Here is a 12,218-nt window from a genome sequence, read left to right as displayed (position 1 = left end):
TTACCCACAAACTCCTGCCATTTTTGCTCTACTGTCTTCCCTGCTCGGCTCTGCTTCCAGTCTATTTTCGTCAGTTCCTTTTTCATGCCCTCATAATTACCTTTATTTAACTGTAACACCATTACATCCGATTTTGCCTTCTCTCTTTCAAACTGCAGACTGAACTCTACCATATTATGATCGTTGCTTCCTAAGTGTTCCCTTACTTTAAGATTTTTTATAAAGTCTGGTTCATTACATAGCACTAAGTCCAGATAGCCTGCTCCCTTGTGGGCTCCATGACAAGCTGTTCCAAAAAGCTATCCTGTAAGCATTCCATGAATTCCCTTTCTTTGGATCCACTGGCAACATTATTTACCCAGTCCACCTGCATATTGAAGTCTCCCATGATCACCGTGACCTTGTCTTTCTGACAGGCCTTCTCTATTACCCGGTACATGTTGTGCCCCTGGTCCTGACCACTGTTAGGAGGTCTGTACATAACTCCCACTTCCTACATTACAACAAGACTATATTTCACAGACATCCACGATGTCTGAAGGTCAAAATATCAGCACTGGACTCTCTTTTCTCAGTTATAACGGAGCAGCTGAACACTGAGCATCTTTCATCTAAAGTGACACTTGGGATTCTCGCACAAACCAATGTTTTCTCTAAAACCTAAGAGCACTTTGTGCCAGAAACATTTCCTAACAGCACCCATAAACCGATACCTAACTTCTCTTTATTGGTTAACTCAGGAGACAGGAGTATGACAGAGAGCTGGAGAGAAAAGGAGATCCTGGTTCAATTCCAGGTTTCGCTTGAGTTGACCAACCATGTTATTCCTCCCCTCCCCAGGAAATCACTGGGGCATAATGACGCACCCTGTGCTCAGAGGAGGGTTCACCCACACCTTTGGATCATTATTCACTGTCCTGTGCTGAACAACTCCCAAGCTTGCCTGCATCTCACGACTAACACAGAAACACTTAACCCTTACCCATCAACATCCTTCTCAGGGGCAACTGCATTCGTTACTTTCTCAACATCAATTGGGTTGATGGAATCCAATGGCAGCTGAACAATCAAACCATGGACATTGGGATCCTCATTAATGTGCGTGATGTTCCTCAGCACCTGCACATGTCAAAAACAAGTCAATTACCACAATGACTAAAAATCTAACATACACAGCAAGGTATACTTACCACTCCATATACCCCTGCAAAATCTTAAACATAATCATATTATAAGAATTACTGCTATTTTCAAGAAGCAAATTCTCCAAGGGGTTTGGCTCTGGGATTAGAGGAGAGATTCAAAGTCAAATAGAAGCATATCCTGCAACATCAACATCCCGATGGTGACCACTGTCCAGAGGCTGAACTCGATCAGCTAAATAAGAGCTAAGAATCCTACAGTGAGTAACTCACTCCATGACTCCCCAAAAGCCTGTACACCATCTACAAGGCACAAGTCAGGAATGTGATGGAATACTCTCCACTTGCCCAGATGAGTGCAGCTCCAACAACACTCAAGAAGCTCGATACCTTCCAGGACAAAGCAGCCACTTGATTGGCATCACTTCTACAAATATCCACTCCCAACGGTCAGTTGTAGCAGTGTGAAAAAAATCTAAAATCCATACTTCAAAACACTTTCCAAACCCGTGATCATCACTTCCATCTAGAAACACCCCTACAGTGTGGAAACAGGCCCTTTGGCCCAACAAGTTCACACCGACCCTCCGATGAGAAACCCACCCAGACCCATTCCCCTACACTTACCCCTGACTAATGCACCTAACACTACGGGCAATTTAGCACAGCCAATTCACCTGACCTGCACATCTTTGGACTGTGGGAGGAAACCAGAGCACCCGGAGGAAACCCACGCAGACACAGGGAGAATGTGCAAACTCCACACAGTCGCCCGAAGCTGGAATTGAACCTAGGACCCTGGCGCTGTGAGGCAGCAGTGCTAACCATTGAACCACCATGCCGACAAGGACAGCAGTTACATGGGGACTATTTGACAGTAATCCATATCCCCTCCAAGCCACTCACAATCCTGACTTGGAAATATAATCGCCTGTCCTGCAGTGTCACTGGGTCAGAATCCTGGAATTCCTTCCCTAAGGGACATTGTGGGTCAACCTACAACACATGGACTGCAGCGGGTCAAGAAGGCAGCTCACCACCACCTTCTCAAGGGCAATTAGGGACAGGCAATAAATACTGGGCCCAGCCAGCGACAACCATATCCAAGAGTGAATAAAAACAGAAGTTTTGCAATTGACAAGGGCTGATAGCCAGTCACTGCCTGAAGGGAAGACACCTTTTAAGGAAGGTGCTATCGGAATGACCGGTGTGCAGAATAATCTGTTCAGTTTGGGGCAAAGTTACGGAACAAACATAAAACTGCCACGAGTTTGTGTTGTGTCAGCCAATCTCCACTGGACTGTAATGTTCAGTTTGGTTTGTGGATTAGGGAGGGGTTAAACCTGATTTGAATGCTCCAAATTTATAATGTCTTTCTGCAAAATAAGGACGGCACCATCTGCTGATAGTCAACATCTGAACTCTCACATGAAGCAAAGCATGGTGTAGGGGAGAATGAGGCAGTTACATCGCTCTGACACCAACAGCAAGAATGATGATATTCAGGGCCTGGGCAGTGAAAGAATCATTGGGGATAAAGAGAGTAGGAATTGTGCTTACCTCATCCTCAGTGGCCGTTTTTGGCAGTTTCACATGGTTGGCGTTCATCCCAATCTAGAGGGTAAAATAAAAAAAAAATCAGCACTATCACAGACAGTCAGACAGAACAGAGGAGTTTTACTGATAACAAAACTCAAACACTGCACGGTGTCTCTATTGTCACCTCAATGTACACCATCACTGGAAAGTAGGGCGTGTGTGTTTTAGTGTCTTTCAGAAGCCTGTTGCCCAAGCTCAAATCTTGGATAGACAGCAAAGGCAGGGATGTGGAGAGAGAGAGAAGGCACTCACCAGCTGAATTGCTGTCTCACGTCTCCAATTAGAGCTAGGATGCAGCATTCAGAAAATTTCTTAAAATACACAGCACAGAAATGGGCCATTCTCCCACAATGATCCATGCCAGACAGCTATCTTCCCAGCCTACCAGACCTCACCCTATCGGTATATCTTTCTATCCCTTTCTCCCTTCTGTCTTTATTCCTTAAATGCATCTTGAGCTGTTCCACCTCAAATAATCCTTGAGGTAGCAAGTTTCACATTCTAATTGCTCTCTTGTTTCTTCTGAATTTCCTTCTGCATTTATTAATGACAAAATTTTTGACCTCTGGTTTTAGTCTCCCATTTAAATGGAGACATCCCTTCTGTGTTTATTCTACTGAACACTTTCAGTTATAGAATTATGGAAGCAGGACATTCAGCCCATCGAGTCCACACCAACCTTCTGAACAGCATCCCACCCAGACTCACCTTTCTTTATCTATCAATGTAACCCTGCATTTCCCACTGCCAATCCACCCTAACCTGCATATCTTTGGACTGTGGGAGAGAACCCGGAGCAAACCCACGCAGACACTGAGAGAATGTACGACCTTCACACAGACAGTCGCCCGAGGGTGGAATCAAACCAGTGTCCCTGGCACTCTGAGGCTGCAGTGCTAACCACTGAGCCACCGTGCCACCCTAAAAAGATTCCATCGCTGCCAAATGTCTCTTTTCTAGTATAAGCCCTAGCCTCTCAATTTTGCCTCATTCACGATTCTGCACCTTCCTCGCTGACCTTTAGAATATCGAACATACAGCACAGTACAGGCTCTTCGGCTCTCAATGTTGTACCATCCTAAGATCCAACTAACCTACACACCCTCATTCTACTATTATCTATGTGCCTATCCAAGAGTCGCTTAAATGTCCCTAATGTATCTGACTCTACTACCACTGCTGGCAGTGCATTCCACACACCTACCACTCCCTGAATAAAGAACATACCTTTACATTATATAAAGACCAGAATTGGACAGGGATCGAACTGCAACTAAACCAAGTCTTTAAGTTTAATGTAACTTTTCTGCCTTTCAATTTAGATTTACAAGTAGAGGGAAATGGACTGAATGGGAGCAGGATCCTGAGAAGTGAGATAAAAGGAATTTCATACACTCAGAAAAATTATTGACATTGTAATCCGTATGGATATTAACGATTATTAACCAGTAAACACAATGTCAGTAAAGATGGTCATGTGTAGCATGTGTAACAATTACCAGATTCATACCTCAGCTGCAGCCTTCAGCTTCATACTGATGTAGAGGTTTGAATCATCTCGGTCTCCAACCTAGGGAGTGAACACGGGAGAATACAAAGAAGTGAGCGAGAGAAAGCAAATGGAAATGCTGGGGTAGTGGTGGGGGTGCCCGGATTACGAGAAGGAAAGACCTGAAAAGGAGCAAGCTATTAATTAGAATGTGAAAGAAAGATATAACTTTAAAGAGCTTCCTGACAGCACAGTCCAGTGACACCAACATCACTTATTGTGCACCTCTGCCCTCAGACCCCACCCTTCCAACCATAACAAGGACAGAACCCCCCCCCACCGGTGCTCACCTTCCACCCTACCAACCTTCGCATTAACCACATCATCCGACGACATTTCTGCCACCTCCAAACAGACCCCACCACCAGGGATATATTTCCCTCCCCACCCTTTTTTGCAAAGACCGTTCTCTGACTACCTGGTCAGGTCCACACCCCCCAATAACCCACCCTCCTGTGCTGGCACCTTCCCCTGCCACCGCAGGAATTGCAAAACTTGTGCCCACACCTCATCTCCATCCAAGGCCCCAAAGGAGCTTCCACACCCAAAGTTTTACCTGCACATCCACCAATATCATTTATTGTTTCCGTTCCTCCCAATGCGGTCTCCTCTACATTGGGGAGACTGGATGCCTCCTCACAGAGTGCTTAGAGGGAACATCTCCGGGACACCCGCACCAATCAACCACACCGCCCCGTGGGTTTGAATGGAGACAATGGACATTGTCCTCAGGGCAATTGGAAATATTGGGGTGTGTACCAGACATGGAGATCCCTCACACCCTTATTTGTAGGGGCCTACGTGCACCCAGCCCCTCCAGCAATGAAGGCCTTAGGACCACCCTGTCATGAACATGCCAATACCGGACTGGGTCCGACTGATCAGGTCAGTGCTTCCAGTTATCGTGGATCCAAAAGTCAGGTAAATTTTATAAAATCTTTAAACTATGTGATGACTCTGGGAATAATGGGGCTTGATTCCCAGCACACTACCCCGGTGAGGCCTAACAGAAGTCTCCAGTTGGTTTCCAAGCTGGTGTTGATTGACAGCACCAACTGTAGTGTACCAGAGCTGGAGTGGTTTGGTGTCCCAGTGAGTTCCTGCTGAACGGAAACCCCACTGCAGCTCACAAACAAAAATCACAATAAATGTGGAATTATCGCACCTCATAAGTCCATGGTCCAACTGCCTGAGTGCAAGCAATCAACATTCGAGTTCCCACCAAACGCCTGCACCAGGAGAGAAAACTCTGCAAACTCACCGCAGCCGTGGAGAGATGGTGTTTCAATACTTGAAGTCACACCCCTCCCAATCTGTTTACTGAAACTTTCCAGAGGGTGAGTGCTACTGTACCATAGGCAAGTTCTCAGGGTGTACATGATAACACAATCCACACCCACCATCCAAATATTTTTGACAGACGAGAGAGTGCAGAGTTATGGGGGTCTGACCATGAAATGGAGTTGAGAGTACAGCCAGGTCAGCCATTACCTTATTTTTTGGTAGACTGGGCTTAAAGGGACACATGGCCATCTCTTGCTCCTGACTCTTATGCTCCTCTAAAATAAGCAAACAGCTAACGTTTTTCTACCCTACACTATCTTTTGGGGAAGAGAATGTCAGACTTTAACCACCTGAAAGAAAATAAAATTTTCATTCTTGTCTTAAAAGGAAGATCTCCGATCGAGTCCTTTATGTTTTGGTCTCGCCCAGAAGAGGATACACCCTCCCCTAACCCTATCCAATGAAGAGGATACATCCCTCCCACCCCCCACGCCTATCCAATGAAGCGGATACATCACCCCCCTCCCCCCCCAAAGCCTATCCAATGGAGAGGATACATCCCCCCCCTCCCCCCCCAAAGCCTGTCCAATGGAGAGGATATATCCCCCCCTATCTCTATCCAATCTGATCCAAATTGTATACATTTGAATAAGCTCATGTCCTCTTCATCTAAACTCTAATGGGGCTAGGCCAAACGGTTCAACTTGTTTCCTCCCAGGAATGGGTTGTGGGGCTGGGTTTTATTGCAATGTGTATGCAATATGGGTTCACACACAGAGCAACGACACTAGCACAACATCATTCAATCTGCGATAGTTGTACATCAACCAGGCAACTCCTTTTTTCCTTCAGCCGGCACTATGGAAGCAGTGGAATTGGGTCCTAGCTGATCTCCCCCTGCTTTATTCACAATAGTGTAGATGAAACGACAAATCAGAGAGATGCCTTCAACTGCACAAACACACCCACTCAGCTGCCCAATGACTGGGAATGGAAGGTTAAATCACTGCACGGGCAGTGAACTCAGATTCAATTTACAGCGTCACAACCTCTCCCAGTCAGCCACGTATCTCACAGGCAATTAAGGATGGGCAATAAATGTTGGCCGAGCCAGCGACACCCTTATCCAACGAATGAATAAAAACCTCACTCTCCCCTCGCAGCTGACTCGTGCGTGTTGATCACAGCTGCTCCTGCTCCCACTAATGCTCCCCAAGTTCAGGTTCTTTTCTGAATATTCCTCTCCTTTGATAACCTTCCTGGCAAATGGTACATTAGCAACTATCCTTGGTTTTTCAGTCGCACTTCTGGACGTGGCTGGCATAACCACTGCACTCTCATCCTGCTGCAAAACCAATTCACTTGATGTCTGGAATATGGAGCCAGACGACAGTGATAATGATTCTCTCGAAATGAACAGAGATTTGACACCCACCTGCAGAATTGCCAGCCCAGGCCGAAAGCCTGGAGCCTGTTCCTTCATCTGAACCACTTCATTCTTCAACCGTTCTCGGACTTGGCTGTGGAAAGGAAGATGATTATCATTCTCTGGAGGTTTGAACATGGAACCTTTCACACAGGACTCAAATTGAAATGAAATTCCTTACGCTGAAGTCTTAACTCCAGACACAATACTCGCTACGGTTCTCACGATGCCCAAATTCTTCCCTGGGTTTACTGGGTGGGAAAGCATGCCAACCAGCCTGCAACCCCACAACCGGGCAACGAGAGAGAATGAGTGAGCTGTCCCGTGCATTTCCGAAGTTCTACCACAGCAGAACTGCAAAATGTGCCAATATTCAGCTGAAAGACTGGAGTGGACTGGCCTGTTGTGCTTGTTGGAACAGTGATAGAGTTACTTGTTTGCTTGGTCATTGCCTGTGAATTCTGTAACAATGTTCAGATGTGTTCCTCTTGTCTGTGTCCCCCACTCTCTCCCACACAAATTCTTCAGCCGACTATCGCAACATTATAAGGAACAGCTTATAAGGAACACTTCGGTATAAATCAGAAGCCTATGGATATTAGATTTACTTTATGCCTTTTACAGAGTTTTTGCACAGTCAAGGCCACACAACCAGGAATAAGTCCAAATTCCTCTACATAGCCTCGATTCTGGGTTGAACTTTAACAGACCAGCAATAAAACAAACATCACCATGTGGGGGCCTTTCAATTTAATACAGGAAAAAGAAAACAGAGGGAGAATGATTTCACTTGTTAAAAAAAGAATCATGCATGGGCCATGGGTGTCGCTGGCTGGGCCCAGCATTTATTGCTCATCCCTAGTTGCCCCTTGAGAAGGTGGGGGTGAAATGCCTTCTTGAACCGCTGCAGTCCATGTGCTGTAGACCCACAATGCCCTTAGGGAGGGGACTCCGGGATGGTGACACCGTGATATTGAGGGATACATTCCTAAGTCAGGCTAGTGAGTATCTTGGAGGGGAACTTGCAAGTTCATCCCCCACCTTATGATGGAGGGAAGGTCATTGATGAAGCAGCTGAAGATGGTTGGGCCTAGGACACTCCCCTGAGGGACTCCTGCAGAGATGTCCTGGAGCTGAGGTGACTGACCTCCAACAACCACAACCATCTTCCGATGTGTCAATATGACTCCAACCAGCAGAGAGTTTTCCTCTGATACCCATTGATGAAAGCCGGTGCTTCTTAGTGCCACATTCGGTCAAGGGCAGCCACCCTCACCTCACCTCTGGAATTCTGCTCTTTCATGCATGGAATCCTTTAGCTCTGTCTGTCACTTGCTCTTATGCTGTTTGGTAGCTTCACCACATTGACACCTCATCTTCAGGTATACCTGGTGCTGTTCCTGGCATGCCCTCCTGCACTCTCCACTGAGTCAGGGTTGCTCCCCTACCTTGATGGTCATGGTTGAGTGGGGGATACACTGGGGCATGAGGTTACAGATTGTGCTGGAGTACAATTCTGCTGCTGGTGATGGCCCACAGCGCCTTGTGGATGTCCAGTCTTAAGTTGCTAGATCTGTTTGAAATCTGTCCTATTTAGCTTGGTGGTAGTGTCACACAACATGATGGAGGGCATTCTCATGTGAAAACAGAACTTCATCTCCACAAAGACAATGCAGTGGTTACTCTTACTGATACTGTCATGGGCAGATGCATCTGCAGCTGGCAGGTTGGTAATGATGAGGTCAAGCACATTTTATCTCTTGTTAGTTCCCTAATCACCAGCTGTAGAACTGATCTAGCATCTTTCTCCTTTTTGATTTGATCAGCTCATTAGGTGGATAGCCATTAAAGTCATCTCACACCCCCCAGACTACATTCTGCACCCTCTTTTCTATTTGTTCATGGGATGTGGGTATTTCTGGCTGGACCAACATTTATTATCCATCACTAATTGCAGATAGCAATTAAGAGTCAACCCCATGCTGTGGGTCTAGACACCAGGTAAAGGTGGCAGTTTCCTTCGCGAAAGGGCATGAGTGAACCAGATGGCTTTTTCCTAATAGTCTGCAATCTTTTCAGGGTCATCATTTGACTCTTATTAACATTATTATTGAACTCAAATTCCAGCAACTGCCATGGTGGGATTTGAACTCTGGTCCCCAGAGCATGACCTGGTTTTCCAGATTAATATCTTTCCACACCTGGAATATTGTGTGCAGATGTGGCCTCCTTATATAAGGAAGGATTTTCTTTCTATAGACGGAGTGCAAAAATGTTTATCAAATTAATTCCTGGGATGGTAGGACTGATTTTGTCCGTTCGGATTAAACTCATTGAGGTTTAGGACAATGAGGGGTGATCTCAAAAACCTATAAAATTCTCACAGGACTAGATAGGTTAGATGAAGGAGGAATATACCTCACAGGGAGGGAGGAGGGGAGGGTAGAACCAGGGCTCACAGTTTATGGCTATGGGGTAAATCTTTTAGGACTGAGATGAGGAGAAATATCTTCACCCAGAGAGTGGGGGGCTTGTGGAATTCAGTGCCACAGCGTGGGATTGAGGCCAACACGTGTTTTCAAGAAGGAGGTAGGTATAGCTTTGTGGTGAAAGAGATCACGGGATATGAGGGGAGTGTGGGATTAGGGTACTGAGCTAGATGATCAGCCGTGCCCATATTGAATGGTGCAACAGATTCGAGGGGCCAAATGGCCTACTGCTCCTTTCTTCCAAACTATCCCGCTGTTCTTTCCTTCCTGTCTGTCTTTCTGAAAAGTCACACACTCCTGAATATTTAGCTGCCAGCTGGAATCTCCTGGAACCATGCCTCTGTAATGGCTACAAGATCATATCCATTAACCTCAAATCAACATCACTGAAACACTGCTGGATCCATTTGGATGCCACATTTCCTATATTATCAGATTGACTGCATTTTAAACATACTTCACTGGTTGGAAAGCCGTTTGCGATGTTATTAAACTAGAAAGAGTACAGAAGAACTTTACAAGGATGTTGCTGGGACTCAAAGGTTTGAGTTATAGGGAGAGGTTGGACAAACTCAGACTTTTTTTCCTAGCTGGAGAGTAGGAGACCGAGGGGTGACTTTATATAGAGGTGCAGAAGATCGTGAGAGGCATGGAGAGGTTGAATGCACCAGTCTTTTTCGCAGGGTTGGGGAATTGAAGACTAGAGGCATCAGTTTAAGGTTAGAGGGGAAAGAATAAAAGGGAACCATAGGCACAACTTTTTTTACCCAGAGGGTGGTACGCATATGAAATGAGCTGCCAGCGGAAGCGGTTGAGGTGGGTACATTAACAACATTTAAAAGGCATTTGGACAAATACATGGATAGGAAAGGACTAGAAGGGTATTGCCAAGTGCAGGGAAATGGGGTTAGTATGGGTGGTCATTTTGTCCGGCATGGACCAGTTTGGGCCAAAGGGCCTGTCTCGGTGCTGGAGGACTCTGACTGTATCGCCACATCTGAACGAGAGGATGCTGAGGGGAGAGGATTTTGTTCTGAGACAATGTGGGAACAAACTATAGTTGCCAGTTTGTATTTTGTGTGATTTTTATGTTGGACTTGTGCAAAAAAGAACAGTCAAAGTGAAGTCATTTCATTCTTGTCCAGGTCAATAGGGGATCTGGTAAACGTTAGTGCCGACGCACTGGACTAGTCAACCAGAGGCCTAAGCTAATGCCACAATACGGTGAGATTGAAACCCACCAATGAGTCTGCTGGGCTTGAAATTTAATTCATCAACTGAGAAAAGAAGGCTGGTCTCAGCAATGGAGACTATGAAATGTCACTGATGTCCTTCTGCCATCGTTACCTGGTCTGGCCTAGATGTGACTCTTGGAGAAAATGGGGACTGCAGATGCCCAAGGGGTGGGGGGGTTCCAGGACTATGAGGCTGGAGGCAGTGGATGGGGATTCCTGATGAAGGGCTTATGCCCAAAACATCAATTGTCCTGCTCCGCGGATGCTGCCTGACCTGCTGTGCTTTTCCAGCCCCACACTTTGACTCCAGATGTGACTCTCGACCCACCTGAGCATTAGTGACTTTTAACTGCTGTCAGAGACCGTATGGAAAATACGCGAGTTGGAAAAAGGATGTGTGGTCTTCACAGAGTTAAAATAATTTAAAATGAAATGGAAAATGAATAAAATGTGACTATACTTACAACCAGAATATGAATTTTTGATTAGATTTGCCAATGTAATTTTAGAATCATCATATGATTACGATAGAATTGAACTCTTGGGAAACAAACAATAGACTGTCTGTGTTGAGTCCAACCCCCCCCCCCATGTCTGTCCTGATCTCGGTGACTCCAGTCCGATCCGTGACTACTCCCAATCCTTTCTTTTCCACCAACCAACCCAAGGTCAGCCTCTGAAAAGTCTTGGTGTTGCATCACAAGGGGCAGGCATTCTGCAGAAGCAGCCCTTGACGGTAGCTCTGTGTCCTCAATGAACAACATTGCTCATCCACGTGCAGCCGACTACACTCATTATCGACGTAAAGATCACACAAAATACAAACTGACATCGATAGTTTGTCTCAGAACAAAATTATCTCCCCTCAGCATCCCCTCGTTCAGAGAGTCCTCCAGCACGGAGACAGGCCCTTTGGCCCAAACTGGTCCATGCTGACCAAAATGACCATCCACACTAACCCCATTTCCCTGCACTTGGCCCATACCCTTCTAGTCCTTTCCTATCCATGTATTTGTCCAAATGCTTTTAATGTACCCACCTCAACCGCTTCCACTGGCAGCTCATTCCATATGCGTACCACCCTCTGTGTAAAAAAAGTTGCCCCTCAGGTTCCCTTTTATTCTTTCCCCTCTAACCTTAAACTGATGCCCTCTAGTCCTCGATTCCCCAACCCTGGGAAAAAGACTGAGTGCATTCACCCTGTCCCAATCTTCTGCACCTCTATAAAGTCGCCCTTTGGTCTCCTACTCTCTAAAGAAAAAAATCCTAGCTTGTCCAACCTCTCCCTATAACTCAGACCGTTGAGTCCCGGCAACATCCTCGTAAATTTCTTCTGCACTTTTTCCAGTTTAAGAACATCCTTCCTATAACAAGGTGACCAAAACACAATATGCCAAGTGTGGCCTCACCAATGTCCTGTATAACTGCAACATAACTTCCCAATGTCTATATTCCATGCCCTGACTGATGAAGGCCAGTGTGCCAAAGGCCTTC

At 46.0% G+C, this 12,218-nt stretch overlaps 1 protein-coding gene across 2 annotated transcripts in view; it reads right to left on the bottom strand.

The window, feature by feature from the left end:
* The window catches only part of mthfd1b (methylenetetrahydrofolate dehydrogenase (NADP+ dependent) 1b), a 97,394-nt gene that overhangs the window by 68,247 nt on the left and 16,929 nt on the right, over positions 1-12,218 (bottom strand). The window contains exons 1-5 of one of the 2 annotated variants that reach the window (XM_043696890.2): positions 7,182-7,567; positions 7,010-7,094; positions 4,252-4,311; positions 2,703-2,756; positions 983-1,119 (exon numbers count right to left, since the gene is read on the bottom strand). In XM_043696890.2, the coding sequence (XP_043552825.2) occupies positions 983-1,119; positions 2,703-2,756; positions 4,252-4,311; positions 7,010-7,094; positions 7,182-7,330 (485 nt within the window). In that variant the 5' untranslated portion in view covers positions 7,331-7,567. Of the gene's footprint in view, positions 1-982; positions 1,120-2,702; positions 2,757-4,251; positions 4,312-7,009; positions 7,095-7,181; positions 7,568-12,218 lie in introns of those variants that run through there. The other variant, XM_043696891.2, reaches the window with a different exon arrangement.

Source organism: Chiloscyllium plagiosum, unplaced genomic scaffold (genome assembly GCF_037043375.1).
Source record: "Chiloscyllium plagiosum isolate Xiang-an unplaced genomic scaffold, Cpla_swu_hap1 HiC_scaffold_8, whole genome shotgun sequence".
Lineage (NCBI taxonomy): Eukaryota > Metazoa > Chordata > Chondrichthyes > Orectolobiformes > Hemiscylliidae > Chiloscyllium > Chiloscyllium plagiosum.
The sequence above is the reverse complement of the archived record's forward strand: the minus strand, read 5'-3'. Positions and strand labels throughout refer to the sequence as shown.